The sequence below is a fragment of the Chiloscyllium plagiosum genome, unplaced genomic scaffold, assembly GCF_037043375.1.
Source record: "Chiloscyllium plagiosum isolate Xiang-an unplaced genomic scaffold, Cpla_swu_hap1 HiC_scaffold_11, whole genome shotgun sequence".
Taxonomy (NCBI): Eukaryota; Metazoa; Chordata; class Chondrichthyes; order Orectolobiformes; family Hemiscylliidae; genus Chiloscyllium; species Chiloscyllium plagiosum.
In genome coordinates, this window is record NW_028270149.1 from 16,052,668 (window position 1) to 16,076,911 (window position 24,244).

The 24,244-nt window shown below is 43.8% G+C and overlaps 1 protein-coding gene across 8 annotated transcripts in view; it reads right to left on the reverse strand.

The window, feature by feature from the left end:
- Positions 1 to 9,631: 9,631 nt before the first annotated feature.
- The window catches only part of LOC122557422 (neuronal PAS domain-containing protein 2), a 281,788-nt gene continuing 267,175 nt past the window's right edge, over positions 9,632 to 24,244 (reverse strand). For 6 of the 8 annotated variants that reach the window (XM_043705130.2, XM_087991866.1, XM_087991865.1 and 3 more), the window contains 3 exons: positions 20,546 to 20,638; positions 17,510 to 17,699; positions 9,632 to 15,059 (listed from right to left, as the gene is read on the reverse strand). In XM_043705130.2, coding sequence (XP_043561065.1) covers positions 14,895 to 15,059; positions 17,510 to 17,699; positions 20,546 to 20,638 — 448 coding nt within the window. In that variant the 3' untranslated portion in view covers positions 9,632 to 14,894. The remainder of the gene's footprint in view (positions 15,060 to 17,509; positions 17,700 to 20,545; positions 20,639 to 24,244) is intronic. The other 2 variants (XM_043705135.2, XM_043705134.2) reach the window with 2 other exon arrangements.

The following is a 24,244-nucleotide window of genomic DNA, read 5'->3' on the forward strand; positions in this document are numbered from 1 at the left end:
ATTGATAAAGATGTGCACAACATTTGAACTGTAAGAACAGTTAAGGCTACTGCATCTTTTACTTGTGCCATAAAAGATCAGTATTGCTCATTCACGAATATCAATTCTGGCTGGCTTTGAGGTGCTCTACAATATTAGTGATAAATAAAGTTAAGGAATCTTTCTTACAAGATGCACATGGCCGTTAGTCATAGACCCAGAGTGATGGGATGGAAGGCTTGCCAATCCAGAACGTGAGTTTTAAACAATTTGTCAATCCCATTAGAACCTGGATGAGTGGTGCAGGTGCATCTGTGGCGGATATGGAAGTTTCCTTTGGGGCCTTGGAGAGAAGTGAGGGGGGAGGTGTGGGCGCAAGTGTTGCACGTCCTGCGGTTGCAAGGGAAGGTGCCGGGAGTGGAGGTTGGGTCGGTGGGGGGTGTGGATCTGACAAGGGAGTCGCGGAGGGAGTGGTCTCTACGGAAAGCTGATAGGGGAGGGGAGGGAAATATATATTTCCCTCCCTCCGCGACTCCCTTGTCAGATCCACACCCCCCACCGACCCAACCTCCACTCCCGGCACCTTCCCTTGCAACCGCAGGACGTGCAACACTTGCGCCCACACCTCCCCCCTCACTTCTCTCCAAGGCCCCAAAGGAAACTTCCATATCCGCCACAGATTCACCTGCACCTCCACCCACATCATCTACTGCATCCGCTGCAGCCGGTGTGGCCTCCTCTATATTGGGGAGACAGGCCGCCTACTTGCGGAGCGATTCAGAGAGCACCTCTGGGCCACCCGGACGAACCAACCCAACCAACCTGTAGCACAGCATTTCAACTCCCCCTCCCACTCCACCGAGGATATGCAGGTCATTGGACTCATCCACCGCCAAACCACAACAACCCGACGGTCGGAGGAGGAGCGTCTTATCTTCCGACTGGGAACCCTCCAACCGCAGGGGATGAACTTGGACTTCACCAGTTTCTTCATCCCCCCCTCCCCCCACCTTGTCTCAGCTGGATCCCTCCAGCCCGGCACCGCCTTCCTGACCTGCAGTCTTCTTCTTGACCTCTCCGCCTCCATCCTACTCCGACCTATCACCCTCACCTTGACCTCTTTCCACCTATCACATTTCCAACGCCCCTCCTCCAAGTCCCTCCTCCCTACCTTTTATCTTCTCCTGCTGAACACTCTCTGCTCATTCCTGAAGAAGGGCCTGTGCCCGAAACGTCGAATCTCCTGTTCCCTGGATGCTGCCTGACCTGCTGTGCTGTTCCAGCAATAAAGTTTCAACTAAAGACTGTAGGCACTGTACTAAAGACAGCTTTGCTTAAATTCATTTGTCCATTAACATTATTTGACACCTTTTCATCAATTAGAAAATGTGTAGAGAAGATACCATTTAAAACCTAATGTTCAAGCTCTGATATTTTGATGAAGTACCCATCACTTTTTTGTTGTAAGAACATTGTGACTCGTACCATAAATCCATCAACATTAGACTATATAGATCATCTTAGAATCCCTTTAATGTGGAAGCAGGCCATTTGGCCAATCAGGTCCACACTGAGTCTCTGAAAAGCATCCTACCTAGATTGAACCCCCTACCCTATCTCCATGACCTGCTCTTCCCCATGGTCAATACACCTGACCCACACAACTTTGGGAGGAAACCCAAGCATAGAGAAGGGGAATGCGCAAGCTCCACACAGCCACTCAAGGCTGGGGTTGAACCTGGGTCCCTGGTGGTGTGTTGCAGCAGGGCTAACCACTAAGCCACCATGCTGCCCCTAATGTATGACTAACATATACCTAATGTGTAACTCTGGGAAGAAGAACCATCAATGATGCACTAGTTTATTCTGTTCTTGGACATTCTGCTCATCTTCGGTTGAAATGTAAGTACTTCCCAAATAATTGCTTGTGAAAGTTTGCAAACTCACTCTGGCTTTTTGCATGCTTATATTGTTTTAGACAGGCTGCATCATCTTTGAAAACAACACCCACATGCTGAAACCTGTACAACTACACTCCCTGCCCCATTAATGCAGTACTTAAAATATTGCTTTGAATCTTAGATTTCATAAGAATTAGATTGTTGTCAGTGCTCCACACATTAATTTTAGTAACTCACCATATAGTAACATTCAGCAATGAAACAGACCCTTCAGTCCACCCAGTCCATACCAAACATAATCCCAAACTAAACTAGTCCCAATTGCCTGCTCCTGGCCCATATCCTGCTAAACCTTTTCTCGTCATGTACTTATCCAAATGTCTTTTAAACGTTATAATTGTAACCACATCCACCACTTCCTCAGGAAGTTCATTACACACGCGAAACATCCTCTGTGTAAAACATTTGTCCCTCATGTTTTTTTTAAATCTCTCCTCTCCTCTTGAAAATGTGCCCCCTAGTCTTGAAATCACCCATCCTATGGAAATGACACCTCCCACCTCCTATCTATATCTGTTATTATTTTATAAACATATCAGGTCACCTCTCAACCTTCTATGCTCCTGTGAAAAAAGTCCGAGCCTATCCAGCCTTCCTTATAACACAAACCTTTCATACCCAGCAGCATCCTGGTAAATCTCTTCTGAACCCTTCCAGCTTAATATCCTTCTTATGATTGGGCGATCTGAACTGGATGTAGAGTTCCAGAAGAGGCCTCACCGATGTCCTGTACAACCTCAACACGATTTCCCAACTCCTATACTCAAAGGACTGAGCAATGAAAGCATCCTATGTAAAGATAAACTTGGTAGTGTTTCTTGGCCTGGATTTTCTGCTGCCTAGATGGCATTTATGTGGTAGGATATAGCGGAATCCCCAGTGTAGCAGATATATAAGAAACTGTCAAGAAAACGGGGGATTCAGTTGGTAATTCCCAATGCCTGGAACTCTTTGAAAATGTGTATTTAAATGGGAAAATTTGGAGGCTTTGCTGCAATTGATGAAACTGTTACACAGGAAAAGCTGGACAATTAAATACGTAATCTAACTCCTGGATAAATAGAAAACTGAGCCGCAACTTATCACACTCCTAAAACTGCATCTCACTTAACATCTTGCGTTCCCCAAATACTGATATGACATGCTTATCTATCTCTGCAACCCAATAGCCCTTTCGCCCACATATGTCCCAGTCACTGAACTGGATAAACCCTCTGCCCCTGTGAGCTTACATTCACCACCCAAAAAGAATCTCCCACCTCAAGGGACTCCACACTCTGATGTTCAATTCCTCTCTGTCTCTGGGACCTGATGCACCCCTTCACCTCCCTCCCCCACAGGCCTGTGGTTTTCCCTCACCCAACTATCCTGCACTCTAAGGGCAGAGTTGGTTTTAAAGGAAGTCCCCGTTTCTGAGGGATCAGTGATTGGAATCTCCTGCTAGAAATAAGGAGCTTGCTCTTAACGTAAAGACGTGGGAGCAGAGTGGCATCTTGGCTATGCTTGCCACTCAAAATCTAGCTCTTTATGTCATTGTTATTGTTATAGAATTTTACAGCTCAGATTGACATTTGTACATTAGGCCTTGAAAAAGTTGATGCTAGTTTAATCATTTAGTCACATCCTCCAGTCCTTTCTCTGGGCAGAATTAAGTATTGCTCAAAATTTTATTTAAAACATAGATCCATTCCCCAATCCCTAATATTTTCTGACTGGATAGTGGTAGATGAGTGAAGTGCTCCAATTTTCTGATCCACTGTCTGCCCTATCTCATCTCTGGGTAATCCAAGATAGAGGATGAGAAAAATTTCTGGCTGTAACAGCTGCTCCTTTTTTGAGGTATTTTAGGTGCTGGAGGTGATTTCCTCAAATTCCAGGAGCAGCAATTACTGTATTATATGCTGTTGCATTGTTTTGGAACTTTGGGAAAACAAAAGTCAAAACAATAGCAGTTTTAAAAGGGAGAAGAACAGACAAAGGAAGCACATGGTGAGGTCATTGCAGGATAGAGAGAGAGAACCTGCACAGTTACTGCTTTTGCTATTTGAATTCACGTATCGCTGGACATCGGAGTGCATCTGGGAAAATTAACTAACAGTGAAATGCACAACTGATCTTGGATGAACTGTGGGCGAACCTCAGAGCACAGAATCAGATAAGTTAATCGTTGTTTTAAGTGTGGCCTACAGAGAATCTGCAGTAATGAGTAGAGTGGGTTCTTTCTTGATTATATGTTTTTGGAGATATGTCTCTCAATTAAACTTAAAATATAAGTGATAACTATTAATTTAACCTGGAGCAGTATTTTTAGAGGAATAAGACGGTGTTATTTTCTGGGTCTGTAGATTGTGAAGAAGCCAAAATGGCCTTTAAAAGAGTGATATGTACTTCTTGTTAGATGTGGGAGTTTAAAGAGAGTTTAAGGGTTACTGCGGATTATATCTGCCATAAATGCTGTTGGCTGCGAATCTTATCAGATCGAATGGGTCGGTTGGAGAGACAGAAGCAATGAGGAATTTGCAACAGCAACAGTATGTGATGGATGGCAGTTATAGGAAGGGGGGAAAGTCTCAGATACAGTCACATAGATGGGTTAACTCCAGGAAAGGTAAGACAGGCAGCTAGTGCAGAAGTCTTTTGTGGCTATACCCGTTTCAAACAGGTATGTTGTTTTGGAAAATGTAGGGGGTGATGGATTCTCAGGGGAACGTAGCACAAACAGCCAAGTTTCTGGTATTGAGACTGCCCCTAATACAACAAGGGCTACATCTGGTTCCAAGAGATCAATTGTGTTAGGGGATTCTCTATTCCGAGATACAGACAGATGTTTTTGTGGCCAGCAGCAAAAAAGCAGAATGGTGTGTTGCTTCCCTGGAGCCAGGATCAAGGATGCCTCAGAGAGAGTGCCAAATGTCCTCGAGAGTAGTAATACCTGGACTATTCCCGATGCTACGAGCTAGTAAGGGCAGGAATAGGATAGAGCAGATGAATTCATGGCTGAGAAGCTGGTGCATGGGAGAAGGATTCACATTTTTGGATCATTGGAATCTCTTTTGGGTTAGAAGTGACCTGTACAAGAAGGACAGATTGCACCTAAATTGGAAGGGGACTAATATACTGGCAGGGAGATTTGCTAGAGCTGCTCGGGAGGATTTAAACTAGTAAGGTGGGGGGACCCAGGGAGATAGTGAGGAAAGGTTCAATCTGAGACTGGTTCAGTTGAGAACAGAAGTGAGTCAAACAGTCAGAGCAGGCAGGGACAAGGTAAGACTAGTAAATTAAACTCCATTTATTTCAATGCAAGGGGTCTAACGGCGAAGGCAGGTGAACTCAGGGCATTGTTAGGAACATGGGACTGGGATATCATAGCAATTACAGGAACATGGCTCAGGGATGGGCAGGACTGACAGCTTAATGTTCCAGGATACAAATGGTACAGGAAGAATAGAAAGGGAGGCAAGAGAGGAGGTGGGTGGGGTGGCATTTTTGATAAGGGATAGCATTACAGCTGTGCTGAGGGAGGATATTCCTGGAAATACATCCAGGGAAGTTATTTGGGTGGAACTGAGAAATAAGAAAGGGATGATAACCTTATTGGGATTGTATTATAGACTCCCTAAAAGTCAGAGGGAAATTGAGAAACAAACTTGTAAGGAGATCTCAGCTATCTGTAAGAATAATGGGATGGTTATGGTAGGGGATATTAACTTTCCAAACGTAGACTGGGACTGCCATAGTATTAAGGGTTTAGCTGGACAGGAACTTGTTAAGTGTGTACAAGACAATTTTCTGATTCAGTATGTGGATGTACCTACTAGAGAAGGTGCAAAACTTGACCAACTCTTGAGAAATAAGGCAGGACAGGTGACTGAGATGTTAGTGGGGGAGCACTTTGGGGCCAGTGACCATAATTCTATTAGATTTAAAATCGTGATGGAAAAGGATAGACCACATCTAAAAGTTGAAGTTCTAAATTGGACAAAGGCCAATTTTGAAGGTATTAAGCAAGAACTTTCAAAAGTTGATTGGGGACAGATGTTCACAGGTAAAGGAACGGCTGAAACATGGGAAGCCTTAAGGAATGAGATAACAAGAATCTGTCGGGGTGAAAGGAAAGGCTGGTAGGTATAGGGAATGCTGGATGACTAAAGAAATTGAGGGTTTGGTTAAGAAAAATAAGGAAGCATATGTAAGGTTTAGACAGAATAGATCGAGTGAATCCTTAGAGTATAAAGGAAGTATATAGGAGTATACTTAAGAGGGAAATCAGGAGGGCAAAAAGGGGGTATCAGATAGCTTTGGCAAATAGAATTAAGGAGAATCCAAAGAGTTTTTACAAATACATTAAGGACAAAAAGGTAACTAGGGAGAGAATGGGGCCCCTCAAAGATCAGCATGGCGGCCTTTGTGTGGAGCCGCAGAAAATGGGGGAGATACTAAATGAGTATTTTGCATCAGTATTTACTGTGCGAAAGGATATGGAAGATATAGACTGTAGGGAAATAGATGGTGACATCTTGCAAAATGTCCATATTACAGAGGAGAAAGTGCTAGATGTCTTGAAACGGGTAAAGGTGAATAAATCCCCAGGACCTGATCAGGTGTACCCGAGAACTCTGTGGGAAGCGAGAGAAGTGATTGGGCCTTTAGCTGAGATATTTGTATCATCGATAGTCACAGGTGAGGTGGTGGAAGACAGGAGGTTGGCTAATGTGGTGCCACTGTTTAAGAAGGGGGGTGAGGAAGCCAGGGAACTATAGACCGGTGAGCCTGACATCAGTAGTGGGCAAGTTGTTGGAGGGAATCCTGAGGGACAGGATGTACATGTATTTGGAAAGGCAATGACTGACTAGGGATAGTCAATATGGCTTTGTGCCTGGGAAATCATGTCGCACAAACTTGATTGAGGTTTTTGAGGAAGTAAAAAAGGGGATTGATGAGGACAGAGCGGTAGATGTAATCTGTATGGACTTCAGTAACGCGTTCAACAAGGTTCCCCATGGGAGACTGATCAGCAAGGTTAGATCTCACGGAATACAAGAGAACTCGCCATTTGGATACAGAACTGGCTCAAAGGTAGAAGACAGAGGGTGGTGGTGGAGGGTTGTTTTTCAGACTGGAGGCCTGTGACCAGTGGAGTGCCACAAGGATTGGTGTTGGGTCCTCTACGTTTTGTCATTTACATAAATGATTTTGATGCGAGCATAAGAGGTACAGTTAGTAAGTTTGCAGATGACACCAAAATTGGAGGTGTAGTGGACAGCGAAGAGGGTTACCTCAGATTACAACAGGATTTAGACCAGATGGGCCAATGGGCTGAGAAGTGGCAGATGGAATTTAATTCAGATAAATGCAAGGTGCTGCATTTTAGGAAAGCAAATCTTAGCAGGACTTATACATTTAATGGTAAGGTCCTAGGGAGTGTTGCTGAACAAAGAGACCTTGGAGTGCAGGTTCATAGCTCCTTGAAAGTGGAGTCACAAGTAGATAGGATAGTGAAGAAGGTGTTTGATATGCTTTCCTTTATTGGTCAGAGTATTGAGTACGGGAGTTGGAGGTCATGTTGCGGCTGTACAGGACATTGGTTAGGCCACTGCGTGCAATTTTGGTCTCCTTTCTATCAGAAAGATGTTGTGAAGCTTGAAAAGGTTCAGAAAAGATTTACAAGGATGTTGCTAGGGAGCCTACAGGGAGAGGGAGAGGCTGAACAAGCTGGGGCTGTTTTCCCTGGAGCGTCGGAGGCTGAGGGGTGACCTTATAGAGGTTTACAAAATTATGAGGGGTATGGACAGTGTAAATAGACAAAGTCTTTTGCCCGGGGTCGGGGAGTGCAGAACTAGGTTGAGGGTGAGAGGGGAAAGATATAAAAGAGACCTAAGGGGCAATGTTTTCACACAGAGGGTGGTACGTGTTTGGAATGAGCCAAGTGTACAATTACAACACTTAAGAGGCATCTGGATGGGTATATGAATAGGAAGGGTTTGGAGGGATATGGGCTGGGTGCTGGCAGGTTGGACTAGTTTGGGTTGGGATATCTGGTCGGCGTGGACGGGTTGGACCGAAGGGTCTGTTTCCATGCTGTACATCTCTATGACTCTATCAGCATGCGTGGTTCCAAGACAGAAGGTTGAGAGTTTGAGGTGTTCTCCAGAGATTTGAGCATATAAACTAGGCTGATCAATGAGTATCATACTGAGACTGCTGTACTTTAAGGTGAGGTAAGTTGTTTTTGACAAGTTGTTGAACCAAGCTGTCTCCACCTCCATCTGACACCATTTGAGAGAAGTTCTCACGTCCTGACTACTATTCGTAATTCAACCAACGCCATGAGGGAAACAAAAGGTTAGCTGATCATTTAATCTTGATACTATTTGTGGCTGGCTGCTGTGTACAAATTCCCATGCATTATGATAGTAACTAAACTTCGAAAGCACTTACTGGCTGTGAGTAATGTCCTGAGATTGACTGTGCTGCAATACTGCGTGTTGAAAGAGAACGCATTGACATCCAAGGTATCGTTTCCACCCAATTTTCCTTCACCCAACTGTAGGACCCCATAGCATCAACCTTAGCTTTCATCCAGCCTGTTTTCAAAAGGTCAACTCAAATTGTTCTGCATGTTGCGACCAAACTCTTCATTCTGCCCTTGTGGTTTAGCGGTGTTAGCTCAGTTAGGTGGATGGCTGGTTTGTTGTGTGGGGTGTTGTGAACAGCAATGTGTGGATGACTCTGAACTGCCGTCAATACCATTGGGGATGGACAATAAATGCTGGCCTGGACAGTGAAACCACAACCTGTGGATGATTATAAAAGAAATTATGGGTTCAATTCCTGCACCAACTGAGGTTACCATGAAGGACACTTCTCTCAACCTTGCCTGAGGCATGGTGACCCTCAGATTGTTACCACAGAATCCCTACAGTGTGGAAGCAGGCTATTCAGCCCATCAAGTCCACACTGACTATCTGAAGATTGACCCACACATGTTCCCTATCTCCATAGTAACCATGGCTAACCCACCTAGTCTGCACATTCCTGTACAATACAGGGCAACTTAGCATGGCTAAATCCACCTAACCCACACATCTTTGGATTGTGGAAGGAAACCATTGCCTCTTCGAGTCAATTGTCCATGAATTGTGTTTATATTTGAAGTCAGCTGTATTCCTGAACTAACCTATGCAGAAAATAGCAGCCAAAACATAGAGATCAACAATGTGGTTTTGTGCAAAGGTCACTTATTTACATAAGGACATAGGTTGCCCACCCCTTTTAATATAAGGCACTGTCAGAAAGCCATGGGGAGCACATGCAAACTCCACACAGGCTGTCACCTGAGGTTGGAATCAAACCTGGATCCCTGGTGCTGTGAGGCAGCATGTGCTAACTGTTGAGACACTGTGCCACCCTCCCACCCCCAAGTTGTTTCTCTGTAATGATAGACCTAAGGTCTGGTTAGGATTATGGTGAATACTTTTTTAAAGTAGAAAATAAGTGTTGTGACACTGGTAACATTTTCAAGATCTCTGCCAGAAATGCAAAATTTGTATCTTTTCTTCATGTAGCTTTTACACTGTTGTCTCTTTGAGTCAGTTGTCCAAGAATCATGTTTATATTTGAAGTCAGCTATATTTCTGAACTAACCTGTGCAGAAAATAGCAGCCAAAATGTGGAGATAAACAACAGTGGAGTTGTGGAAAGGTCATTTATTCACATGAAGACACAAGTTGCCCACCCCTTTTCATATAAGACACTTTTTTGTAGCAAATTTTCAATGAATAGGAACATTCATAAATTCAAAATGACCTATTACATCATACAAAATAAAACTAATTTGCTATTATAAGGATATTTTTTGTACAGAATTTAATATCATACAACATTTACATCAAATAACACACCCCACCACTTGTTCAACATATAAGCAGACAAACAATGACTCCAAAGTGCATATCCTAACCTTTGTCTAAGGTAAACAGACACACTATCTGATTGGCCATCGCAACATCTGATCTTTTAAAGGGGTACATGCCCAAAATGCATGTCAAGAAAAACAGACGCATGATAATATAATTGCAACCCACAGGCAGGTAATGAGATTTAACTTTAATGACTACTAAACTGTAAGGCCATCCAACATATTAAGCACACCAAATCATTCATGGAATTTTGTGTGCTTTCCATTCTAACTCTGCTCAATGCCAGATTTTAAAACAAAAGCCTTGTGCTCTGTGTAATAACATTTGGGGCAGCATGGTGGCTCAGTGGCTAGCACTGCTGCCTCACCGCACCAGCGTCCCAGGTTCAATTCCAGCCTCGGGTGACTGTGTGGAGTTTGCGCATTCTCCCTGTGTCTGCATGGGTTTCCTCTGGGTGCTTTGGTTTCCTCCCACAGTCCAAAGATGTGCAGGTTAGGTGAATTGCCATGTTAAATTGCCCATAGTGTTCGGTGCATTAGTAAGAGGGAAATGGGTCAGGGTGGGTTACTCTTCAGAGGGTCGGTGTGGACTGGTTGGGTCGAAGGGCCTGTTTCCACACTGTAGGGAATCTAATCTAATCAATTTACTAATCATTTATGAGAATTGACTGAGCTATCAGTTGTAAGATTTCGATGAGCTTAATTTAAATCTCAAACATTGCCTGTGTTAGTTTATACATAAATAACATCAGAGTCCTAAGATGTACGGGAATTAGCAAATGTTACTAAAGGAGGGGTAATGGATTGGTGGATGAATAGATATGTAATTGGTGATTAATGAATCAGATTAAAAGTTCTATTTCCACAACAATAGAATCATCCCATATTTCCATACGGACTCAACAAGGAAAAGGTTCAGGATTAAATAGAAATTGCAAAACTCAGTAGGTCTGGCAGCAAGGGTTAACATTTTGGGTCGCGTGACCCTTGAGGAATTCTGAGGAAGGGTCACTCGACCCGAAACGTTAACTCTTGCTGCCAGACTTGCTGAGCTTTTACAGCAATTTCTGTTTTTGCTTCTGATTTCCAGCATCCACAGTTCATTCGGTTTTCAAAGATTCAGGAATGTTGGTCAAGTTTAAATTAAGAAGAACCATAATAGTGGCTGACTTAGGTGCAGCAGAAAGGATGGCTGAACAGTGTGAATTGGGTATGTAAGAGACATTTATTGTACTGTGACTGTTCCCTCATTGGTAATAATGAAACCTGATGAATGCTCACATAGAAAACATTTAAAATGGAAATGGATCATTATATGGGCAAATCTAAACAATGACTTATATAAATGAAGAAAATATGGGCAGACATTTTCAAGTGCATTTGGACTTTTCCTCAGAGCAGAATTGAGCTCACAAGCCACAGATCTCCACCTCAAATTCTCTGTTCTGAATTTACAAACAAAACTTCTATATATGAGTTGCATGTTTGATAAGTGGCAGAGGCAATTTTCAATAACATTTGGATTTTCAGTTCCTGAGATTGTATTAACTGTTGAAAGAATCAGGGAGCATTTGATTCTGAGTCAATTACCATTAGACCTGAATCTTCTTTAAAAAAATAATGCACTAACTCATTTTACGGTTTACACACAGTGTACAGTACGCTGGCAGAGTGTCTCAATGGCTCAGATTTTGCAGTGGTGATGATGAATCTGATAACATTGCTCTGCCAAAACTTGCAGCCACTTGTGGAGGAAGGATAGACAATGCTGGACACACTCAGCTGGTCAGTGGGGAGGGAAAAATGAATTTCGTCATCATCGCCTGATAGATTGGGCAAGGTTAAATCCACTGGATCACAACATAAAGATGCACTTTAGTCTGTTGGTACCAGTAAAGCCCACTATTAAGTTTGTCTGTGCCTGCATGATGTCAATGAGTCTCTGCAATGGGACCTGTGACAGCAATTATCACTGGGCCCAGAAATTTGTGGAGAACCTCAGCAGGTCTGGCAGTATCTGTGGAGAGAAAGCAGAGTTAACATTTTGAGTGCAGTGAATCTTCTTCAGAACATGTCTGTGTGGAGTTTGCACATTCTCCCTGTTTCGGTGTGGCCTTCATCCGGGTGCTGCGGTTTCCTCCCACGGTCCAACGATGTGCAGCTTAGGTGGACTGGCAATGGGAAATGCAGGATTACAGGGATAGGGCGGGAGGAGTGGGTCTGGGTTGGATGCTGATCGGAGGGTGGACTCGATGGGCTGAATGGCCTGCTTCCATGCTGTAGGGATTCCAAGGAAGCCCCAGTGGAATTGTTGGCGGCTCAAGGACAAGTCGGTAGTTGCACGGCTCCGTTGTGCCTCCGAAGGTCACCAAATAAACACTGCAGCCTAAACAGAGGGATCCCTCTTTTGAGAGGTAGCAGCGCCCAGTTCAAACATCGGGGAAGGGAGGTGGAGCAGGGAGGAAAAGAGGATGACTGCTGAAAGACAAACCCTGCCCTCCACCATCTCTCCCAACGACTCCCCTCTTTACTACTCTCCCTACCTTTTAGAAGTGTGTTCATCTTTATACCCTTCGAAATATATAGTAAAATAGGGCATAGTCAGCATGGTTTAATCAAGGGGAGGTCATGCCTGACAAATCTATTAAAGTACTCTGAGGAGGTAACAAGAAGGTTAGATCAAGGAGAGCCAATGGATGTTATCTACCTGGACTTCAAGAAGGTCTTTGACAAGGTGCCGCACAGGAGGCTACTGAGTAAGATAAGAGCCCATGGAGTTAGAGGCAAGGTGCTAGCATAGATAGAAGCTTGGCTGTCTGGCAGAAAGCAGAGAGTAAGGATAAAAGGGTCCTTCTCAGGATGGTAGCCCGTGACAAGTGGTATTCTGTAAGGCTCAGTATTGGGAGCACAACTTTTCACTTTATACATTAACAATCTAGATGAAGGAACTGAGGGCATTCTGGCCTAGTTTAAGACAAAGATAGGTGGAGGGACAGGGAAGGCTGCAGAAGGATTTGGACAGTGGGCAAAGAAGTGGCAGATGGAGTACAATGTGGGAAAGTGAGGTCATGCACCTTGGTAGGAAGAATAGAGGCAAAGACTATTTTCTAAATGGGGAAAAAACTCATAAGTCTGAAGTGTAAAGAGACTTGAGAGTTCTATTCCAGGATTCTGTCAAGGTAAACTTACAGGTTGAGTCAGCAGTTAAGAAAGCAAATCCATTGTTGACATTTATTTTGAGAGGACTTGAAAGTAAAAGCAGGGTTGTACTTCTGAGGCTCTATAAGGCTCTGGGTAATGTACACAGTTTTGGGCCCTGGAGCAGGTTCAGAGGAGGTTCAGGTGAATAGAACCAGGAGTGAAAAGCTTAACATATGAGGTATGTTGAGGACTCTGGATCTATACTTGATGGAATTTAGAAGGATGAGCTATTTGAAACTTACAGAATACTGAACGGTTTGGACAGCGTGGATGTTGGGAAGATGTTTCCATTGGTAGGAAACATTAGGACCCGAGAGCATAGCCTTACAGTGAAGGGAAGACCTTTTAGAATGGAGATTACAAAAAACAGGGAGTGGTAAATCTATGGAATTCACTGCCACAGAAGGCGGTCGAGGGCAGGTCATTGAGTATATTTAAGGCAGAGATATCTAGGTTCTTGATTGTCAAGGGGATCAAGGGTTATGGGGAAGAAGTGGGTGAGTGAGGTTGAGAAACTTATCAGCCATAATTGAATGGCAGGACAGACTTGATGGGCTGAATGGCCAGTTTCTGCTCCTATGTCTTATGGTCATGTATCTTGTTTTAATTCTGTCTGAATTCAATTGAACCAATTTATTCCGCTGCCTGAAAATTCAATTGAAAAGTGACTGATAAAATGTGCTTTCAAATTCTTGATATTTTTTTGTCTGAATACTTCATTGCTGCTGACTTGCTTTCCAGGATCACTGTTCCGGTTAGCAGATTTAAAATTCCCTGGGGAAAGGTCAAGGTCGCATTGTAGAGACTGCACAATCCTTCAGGGCAGGTTTGTTCAAGGTCAGGGGCGAATGCGATTTCTTCACCGCATCCACAAAATCTGGGCCATTGTGGTACGGTAGTAGGAGGATCCACAGTGAAGCGTTTGGCTCTGAACCAAGACAAGATTACAATTTTCACTTAGTGGTGGTCGGATATGAATAATTGTCTTCTTCAAAAAATATAAAGTATTCAAAGCTATTTAGAAAATAAACACGTTGTTCAAAGAATGTAGACAGAGTAGCATTTACAGTGAGTTTGTCTTGCAAGTCTAGCTAGCTGTAAGTGACTAAAGTACAACCAGAAATATTTTCACAGCATCACATCCGACTCCCTGCCACTGGCAACTATTAGCATCAATCGACAAGTGTAGGCTATGTAATGCAACACCTGACAAAACAGTTAACACAGATTTTAACAAGGTCACTTTGCCATCGTTTTACCAGTGATGCCTGCTTTTTGTTGTGACAATCTAGTCACAAATACTGTTCTCATGTGAGTTTTTAAAAGACTCCTATCTGCTGTTGACCGATTCACGATACCATAACCAGCCATTCCAAGTTGTGACAAATGGGGTGACTATTTACTGAATAATTATTTTGCTTGGCAAAAAGACAAGCTCTCAAGAGGCCCGTGTTTTAGGGAGAAAGATCACTGCGGAACGTGCAGTGGGTCTACAAAACCTCTCCAGTGTTTCGACTGACGATCTGTAATCTTCCTTCTGGTGGGTTCCTATGAACAGGACTTAGTGTCTCAGTGAGAAGGAAGGATGAATCAGGATTTTTAAATTTTTTTTTTAGTTTGCTGTCAGCTTGCAACAGCTTTCTTTGTGGCATTCACCTCGTTCTGCATTGCAGGGATTCTGCTATACTTCAGCCAAGCGCCCTCCCGGCACCCATTTCTCTTGGGCATGGATGAGCCACCAGTTGAATGAACATTTGCCCTTTGCCCACAGATGTGCCGTGGGGGTATGTCCAATTTGCAGCCCTCGTGTTGTCTGCCTCTGCAACTGTCCTTGGTTACCGCGGTAACTGGATGTTGGGGAGGTCTGAGAGGCCGCTAGTGTTGCTCTGTGTCCCGCGGGTTTGGTGTTGTGAGAGGTAGCCCAAGTTCACCTGTGGTGCTGATCCCAGGAAAAGAGGCTGCGATTGGTCACCTTGCATCATTCCACTCAGTGGCACTTGCTAAACAAACAAAAAAACATTTTGTCACCAATTGATTAATTCCAACTCCACATCAAAAACATCAGTTTGTAAGAGAAAGGTTTTCAAGTCCCCATCGCTTCCATCTACTTTTTCCCAAGAGCTGTAACCTGCCGAAGTATAGAAGATGGGAGCACCAATAGGCCATTCAGCCCATCAAGCCTGTTCCAACCTTCAAGACAATCATGATTGATCCTCTGTCTCAATGGCACATGACAGCTCTCCCCTCATATGTCTTGGCACCTTTAGCTTCAAGAAATCTATCTCTTCCTTATGCATTTTCAGTAACTTCACCTCCACAGCTCTCTGTGGTAGAAAATTCCACAGGTTCCCTAGCTTCTGAGTGAAGAACTTTTTTACCATTTCAATCTGACATGTCAGACTCTGTATTTGGAGACCCCTCATTCTGAACTTCCTAACAAAGATGGGGGAAAACATCATCCCTGGATTAGCCTACCCAACTCTGTCAGAACTTTATACATTTCACTGAGATCTCCTCTTGTATTTTTCCAAACTACAGTAATTAGAGCCAAATCAATCTCTCATTGGACAAAGGTGCCATCCCAGAAATTAGTCTGGGTGAACTGATGCTGCACTCCCTCTACAGAAGTACATCTTGAATTGCACACAGTGCTCTCGCCATTAACATGACCCAAACTGGCTGCCATAATGAAGATCAAGCCTCGATTTTGTGTCTCACACCTTATGGCATAGCGCAAGGTAAGAAAACAGGGGATGTAGCCACATTGCATCTGCATTTGGAAAGCAGGTGGGTCATTGCATCACCAAGTGGCTGAGAATTTGGGGTTTTAAAAACAAATTATTGCAGTGTGACCAATGAGGCCACCTCAAAAGCATTTAGACAATGCAGAAGGGATTTGCTAGATCTACACCAGACGAGGGACTTCAGTTATGTGGAGAGAGTCAATGAAACTGGGACCTTTCTCCTGAAATCAGAAAATTACAGGGGGAAGTGACAGAAGTGTTGAAAATCATGAATTATTTTGACAAGCGGAAACAAAGGGGAAGAGCAGAATCTTCTGGAAGCAATGGGAGTCACAGCTGCAGGCAGGTCAGACCCTGCTTCAATAGGCTCACCACATCGTGTCCCACTCAGGCACTTACCAGGCCAGCAGCCAGCCTTCCCCAGGACACATTAGCAAAAGGCTGAAAAGTGACAGTGAATCAGAGCCAGCAATGATGTGGGGAATGATGCAGGAAAGAGATTCCAGCGCCTTGGGTCCTAGGCAACTGAAGGCACACCACTAATGAAGATGTGATCAAAATTAGATCTAATCAAGAGGCCAGAATTAGATGGTTGCAGACATCTCAGAGAGGGGAATGTCTGGAGGAAATTACAGAGTTGTTGGGGAGCAAGGGGTCGGGTAGAAAACTGGAAATAAGGATGAAACTTTTGAAAAAAATTGTTTCTCTGAGAACTGCTGTCGATCATTAAGCATGGGGATAACCTGTTACAGATGCTGTTGAGTTTAGACTGGGTAGAATGTGTGATCAGCCAGAAGTGCATTGGAATCCTTTAAATCTAGAAGTAAAAAAGGCATGTATGAGGATTTCAGCAGCAAAACAGCTGAGGCAAGCATGAAGTCAAGCAATGTGACAGAGTAGGGAAAATCATCAAATGTTCATCTTTGAATTACATATGTCACCAATGGTGTGAAAAGATTGGCTTAGTTTCAGACCATTGGCAGAAAGAGAGATGGAATCAATAGCTAGGGAATGGAATTTGCAAGGGGGAGTAAAAACAATCTATTCAATTTTCCCAATGTTTAATTGAAGGAAATAGATGGCAAAGGGGAGGGGACTGAGGATAGATCCATTGGGAAAAGGCAGCTGAGGTAAGGAAGTAAGAGCAGGAAGCATCATCATTGTAGGTGACTTTCGGACTGTGACTGGACAGTTAAGGATGGAACTAGGGAATGCAGTTCCATCAAGCTGGACAAGTGGAGGGGCATTGGAGCCCCTCCCCTCCATGGTCAACAATGTTAAAAGCTCCAGACTGGTTCAGGAAGATGAGAAGAAGGGAAGCAATAGTTCACCTTTGTCCCAATAACACATTGTACCTTTGAGAGAATCACTTGGTTCTGTAGCAGCAATATAATACTAATTGAGAGATGACTTTGTGAGAAAACTGAGCATAGATTAGTGAGGCAATAATATATTCAAGGACCCTCAAGGGGTTGTTGATGGGGTGATAGTTTGCAAAACTGGAATTATCAAAGTTTTTTTCTTAAACAAAATCAACGTCAGTTTAAAACTTAGTTTCCCTTGTTTTGAAGGGAAATAAATTCTCATGAATTTTCTTGCGTCAATGAGATCGCAGAATATTCCGCTGCTGGTAAGACTGCTAGCTGCCTGCTTCCTGAAAGTACTGTTTCCCATTGTGGTTTACAGACTGTGATGGGACTTGGTACCTGAAGATATTGATGTTGCTGCTGAAGCTGCAGGGGATGATGGCTGTGTTGCTGTTGAATAGAGGCTTGCTGGTGTGAAGAGAAACCTGGATGCTGGATGGCCATGGAACTTGGAGAAGGGACGATGATTGCACTACAGCTGGTTGGCTGCATTGTTAGTGCCGTCAGCATCTGCTGATCTTGGATAAATCTGAAAATACAGAATTCACAAAGTAGGATTCACTGAACATCTGATACACTTAAGAATTGTTCAATGTATCTAATTGGTTTAACATGATCTGGTCAGTGATAACCCGCAGCAGACCAATTGTTTACACATCGATGTAACAATAACTTAAATTGTTTAAAGGAATGCTAGATAGTAGAGTTTTTCAGGGCCTCTGTGATACTCCAGTTTCATATGTGGTTGTCAGTGCACAAACTAAGCATTAAATATCCATAATCACAATGTAAAAAAAAAATCTGGAATTAAGAGTCTAATGATAACAGTGAAATTGTTGTCAATTGTTGGAAAGCCCCAAATGGTTCACTAATGTCCTTTAAGAAGGAAACTGTCACACTTTGACTCCGGCATATATCAGGTGAATAGCAAAGTTCTTTTCCCAAAGCTGGGTGATTTCAAAACTAGGGAACATGTTTTTAAAGTGAGATAAGAAAGAGTTGAAAAGGACATGAGGGCCAACATTTTTTACACAGGAATGCTTCATGTGTGGAATAAACTGCTGGAGAAAATAATGGATGCAGGTACAGTTACAACATTTAAAAGACATTTGGATGGGTTTGGAGGGATATGGGCTAAATGCAGGCAAGTGGGAATAGATTCTCTACAATGTGGAAACAGGTCCTTCGGCCCAACAAGTCCACACTGACCCTCCAAAGAGAAACCCACCCAGACCCATTTCCCTCTGACTAATGCACCTAACACTACAGGAAATTTAGCATGGCCAATTCACCTGACCTGCACATCTTCGGGATAGTTTAGTTTGGGAACATGATTAGGGTTGACTAGTTGGGCCAAAGGGTTTGTTTCCACATTATATGACTCTAGATATCTTCCTGAAGGACATTCCTAAACCAATTAGTAATTTAATGACAGGCCTGTAGTTTCATGGTCATTATTAATGAGGCTAACATTTTATTCCAGATGTAGTGACTCAGTGAATTTAAATTCCCCAAGCTGCCATGGTAGATAGAAGCACATGTTTCCAAACCAGTTCCAAGTCTTGCATTACTCGTCTACATTACAGAAGAGAAAGTGCTGGAAGTCTTAGAAAACATGAAGGAGGATAAAGTCTCCAAGACCTGATCAAGTGTATCCCAGGATGTTATGGTAAATTAGGGAGGACATTGTGGGCCCCCTAGCAGAAATATTTGTGTCATCTATAACCATGGGGGGGGGGGGGGGTGCAGCAGGACTGGATGGTGGCTAACATTGTGCCTTTATTTAAGAAAGGCAGTAGGGAGAAGCTTGGGAACTATTGACCTGTGAGCCCAACATTGGTAATGGGCACGTTTTGAAGGTGATTCTGAAAGATCAGATTTGCATGCATTTAGAGAGACTAGGATGAGTAGGAATAGTAAGCATGGATTTGTGCGAGGGAAATCATTACCACTGTGACACTGTCTCATTGGACATAAGTAATTTGCATCTGGTATCAGTAATAGATATTTGTACAGAGCTGGACTCAATGGCGGTTCCACCATAGAACACACCAGATGGCCTCCTTCTTTAGAGACCGCAATTTCTCTTCCCACGTGGTTAAAGATGCCCTCCAACGCATCTCATCCACATCCCGTACCTCCGCCCTCAGACCCAACCCCTCCAACCGCAACAAGGACAGAACGCCCCTGGTGCTCACCTTCCACCCTATCAACCTTCGCATAAACCAAATCATCCGCCGACATTTCCGCCACCTCCAAACAGACCCCACCACCAGGGATATATTTCCCTCCCCACCCCTCTCCGCCTTCCGCAAAGACCGTTCCCTCCGTGACTACCTGGTCAGGTCCACGCCCCCCTATGACCCACCCTCCCATCCTGGCACTTTCCCCTGCCACCGCAGGAACTGTAAAGCCTGCGACCACACCTCCTCCCTCACCTCTATCCAAGGCCCCAAAGGAGCTTTCCACATCCATCAAAGTTTTACCTGCACATCCACTAATATCATCTATTGTATCCGTTGCTCCCGATGCGGTCTCCTCTACATTGGGGAGACTGGGCGCCTCCTAGCAGAGCGCTTTAGGGAACATCTCCGAGACACCCGCACCAATCAACCAAATCGCCCAGTGGCTCAACATTTCAACTCCCCCTCCCACTCTGCCGAGGATATGGAGGTGCTGGGCCTCCTCCACCGCCGCTCCCTCACCACCAGACGCCTGGAGGAAGAACGCCTCATCTTCCGCCTCGGAACACTTCAACCCCAGGGCATCAATGTGGATTTCAACAGTTTCCTCATTTCCCCTTCCCCCCCCTCATCCTAGCTTCTAACCTCCAGCAACTCGATCCCCTGACCTGTCCGGACTTGTCCGACCTGCCCAGCTCCTTTTCCACCTATCCACTCCACCCTCTCCTCCCTGACCTATCACCTTCATCTCCTTCCACTGACCTATTGTACTCTATGCCACTCTCTCCCCACCCCCACCCTCCTCTAGCTTATCTCTCCACGCTTCAGGCTCTCTGCCTTTATTCCTGATGAAGGGCTTTTGCCCGAAACGTCGATTTTGCCTGTCCTCGGATGCTGCCTGAATTGCTGTGCTCTTCCAGCACCACTGATCCAGAATCAATACAATCACTGGTGAAATAAAACAAAGAACTGCAGATGCTAGCATTCTGAAACAAAATTAGAAACTGCTGGAGAGCTCAGCATCTGCGGAGAGAGAAACAAAGTTAATGTTTCAGGTCCAGTGATCCTTCTTCTGAACACATCAGTATAACAACATGGTTCACGGTGATTTCCAGACTCTTGCATCCAGTGCTTTCAGGAGCCTGCTGTATATTTATCCAGCAATGTTCTGAGACAATATTGAAATGCTTACTTGGCTTGTTCTCTTGCTGTGTTATTCTGAGATGGCTGTTCCGTCCCACTGTTGTTTGGCATTATGGGATGAATGGGTTGATTAAAAAATAATCTGGAAAAGAGCCAAGTGAAAAATAACAGTAAAACGTCTCTTTCCTCTTTGTGGAAGGTGTGTGTGGAATATTCTTCACTCGGCTGATAGGTATTGGCTGCTGAACAGAGCTGTACTGTCTCGGAGCAGTTCAGGTTAGGTTCTGGACATTGGATGTAACGTTTATGTACATGAGCAAAACTGTAATGTTGAGTTACAACCTTAAATGGACCACTAGCAATATTTAATAAAGGCAAAAACTGCAAATACTGGAGATCTGAAATAAAAACAAGATGGAGGAATATCTCATTAGGTTTGGCAGCATCTGTGAGGGGAGAAACTGAGTTAATGTTTGGAGTCAAATATGAACCATTCAAACAACTACTTTACTGGAGGTAGTGGTATTGTGGTCATAATGCTAGTAATGCAGAGCTCCAAGCTAACGTTCTGGAGTCATAGCTTTGAGACCTAAATGGTGACATTTGACTTCAATAATATTTGAAACTTAAAAAGAAGCTGGCCTAATAGCAACCATGGTAATGCTTGTCGTAAAAATTCATCTGGTTCACTAATGCCCTTTAGGGAAGGAAATCTGCCATTCTTACCCTGTCTGGCCTACATGTGGCTCCAGATCCATAGCAATGTGACTCTTCATCTTCTTCTAAAATGGCCCTGGCAAGCTATTCAGGTCAAGTGACAAAGCAGCTGCTTGATTGGCACCACATCCACAAGCATCCACTTCCTCCACCACTGATGCTCAGTAGCAGCAGTGTGTACCATCTATAAGATGCAAGGCAGAAATTCGCCAAAGATCCACACCTTTCAAACCCATGACCACCTCCATCTAGAAGGACAAGGGCAGCAGATACATGAGAATACCACCACCTGCAAGTTCCCTTCCCAGCCACTCACCATCCTTGGGAATATATTGCCATTCCTTCACTGTCACTGGGCCAAAATCCTGGAATTCTCTACCTAAGGGCATTGTGGGTCAACTCATAGGTGGTGGACTGCAGTGATTCAAGAAGGCAGCTCACCACCACCTTCTCAAGAGCAACTAGGGATGGGCAATAAGTGCTGGTCCAGACAAGTCCCACATCCCACAAGTGAACAAAATAAAAGAAACAGGCAATAAATGCTGGACCAGCCAGTGACACTCACATCCCATGTAAATAAAAAAAATCTCATTTCTCTCTCTACTGATGTTGCCAGACTGGCTGGGTATTTCCAGCACCTCCTGTTTTTATTACTAAAAACCGTTCTTTCCAGTTTACAACCTTAATGACAACTTTCCACAGATAGATACAAGTATGGACTACTTTCTAAATGGTGAGAAAATTCATAAAGCCAAAGTACAAAGGGATCTGGGAGTGCTAGTCGAGGATTCTCTAAAGGTAAACATGATTAAGAAAGCGAATGCAATGTTGTCATTTATCTCAAGAGAGGTGGAATATAAAAGCAGCAATGTGCTACTGAGACTTTATAAAGCTCTGGTTAGGCCCCATTTGGAGTACTGTGTCCAGTTTTGGGCCCCACACCTCAGGAGGGACATACTGGCACTGGAGCGTGTCCAGCGGAGATTTACACGGATGATCCCTGGAATGGTAAGTCTAACATATGAGGAACGGCTGAGGATCCTGGGATTGTATTCATTGGTGTTTAGAAGGTTAAGGGGAAATCTAACAGAAACTTACAAGATAATACATAGCTTGGAAAGGGTGGACGCTCAGAAATTGTTTCCGTTAGGCGAGGAGACTAGGACCCGTGGGCACAGCCTTAGAGCTAGAGGGGGGTCAATTCAGAACAGAAATGCGGAGACATTTCTTCAGCCAGAGAGTGGTGGGCCTGTGGAAATCATTGCCGTGGAGTGCAGTGGAGGCCGGGACGCTAAATGGCTTCAAGGCAGAGATTGATAAATTCTTGATGTCACAAGGAATTAAGGGTTACAGGGAGAATGAGAGTAAGTGGAATTGAAATGCCCATCAGCCATGATTGAATGGCGGAGTGGACTCGATGGGCCGAATGGCCTTACTTCCATTCCTATGTCTTATGGTCTTATACAGTGACATTGACTAAATATACTTGCAAATTGTCACTACATGATAAAAGTAATTCAACGTTTAATAACATCTGACAGGTTTCATAATTATGCCAGTTTTCCACAACAGCAATATACAAGCATTGAAGTGCTTCTGAATATATATTATTTGCAGGATTTAAAAAGAACATGATGGGAGACCAAGCTTAATTTAGTGCTGACCAAATGCCAAATGACATTATTCATTGATGGAAAAAGAGACACGTTGTTCAAGTTTTTAATTTTTCACTCATTGGGACAAATGCAAGAATGCCAAATGTCAAAGGATCACAACAGTTTGTACTGCAGGAGAACATGGTGCTGGTTGGTTGGCAAGTTGACTTGGCTCGTCAAAAGATTGTCATACAGATAGCAAAGGGAACTATAGGCTCCCTACACTCTGAATGAGTTCAAAAAATAATTATTTAGCACCTGTTAAACTTGAAATGTTCAAAAAGAGAGAAGTGGGCATTGGAATATAGTACATGGGGAAGGGAGGGAGAGTCAAAGGCAAGGTCCAGCAGATGTTTACCTTAATGAAAAGATTAGCACGATGAGGTGGTTTTGGAAGGGGATTACCAAGGACAGGAGGGTAATTCCTGCGAGTTTGGTTGCTGTTGAGGGAATGAGGCTGCCTGGGACACAAACTGGACTGTTCAGTCAGACAGATTGGCAAAATACATTGGTGCCTGTGGTATAGATGAGACTCTTCAAATAGAGTTGACCAGAACATGGAACGATTTGTAAATAAGGCCAGGAATCATCAAGTGGGTCTTGGCTTCAATGGGAAAGTGGTGATTGGTTTGCAACACTTTGTGGGAAAGGCCATGGGTTACAGAGTTCTGATTGACATGCGATGGAGGAGAGGGTTAATTAGTGTGCAGCTGAGCAATTTGTGTCCTCATATGCGAGTATGCATGTGGGTGAGATTTGAAAGTCATGAGGGGCACATTTATTACACAGAGGGTGGTTCGCATGTGGAATGAACTTCCTGAGGAAGTGGTGGATCTGGTTACAATTACAACGTTTAAAAGACATGTGGATAAGTACATGAATAAGAAACATTTGGAGGGATATGGGCCAGGAAAGTGGGACTAGTTTAGTTTGGGATTATGTTCGGCGTGGACTGGTTGGATCAAAGGGTCCGTTTACATGCCCTATGACTCTATTACTCTGTGACTTCAGGACCAAGATAATGGAAATAGTTTCGATGGTGACAGAAAACACAGCTCAGGGTTGAAGAGGAGAACAAGCTCCAGCCTCTGCCAAGGTGCACAATCAGGGAGGCTGGTGGAGGGAGAACTGGGCAATAACAAAACACAAACACTATGGTCTCAATGATGCCTACAGCATTCATCCAAACATTATGTTTGGCAAACTGTTGCATCTTAGTGTAACAGTCATTATCATTTAGACCCAGAGCCTGTGAGTGATGTAGCCAAAGGGTCATATTTCGATGAGGACAGCAGTAAGGATAGCTCCTATGCTAACATGTTGACCCATGCAAATATGGGCTAAGAATCCAATAAAGGTATTAGAAAATAGAGTCA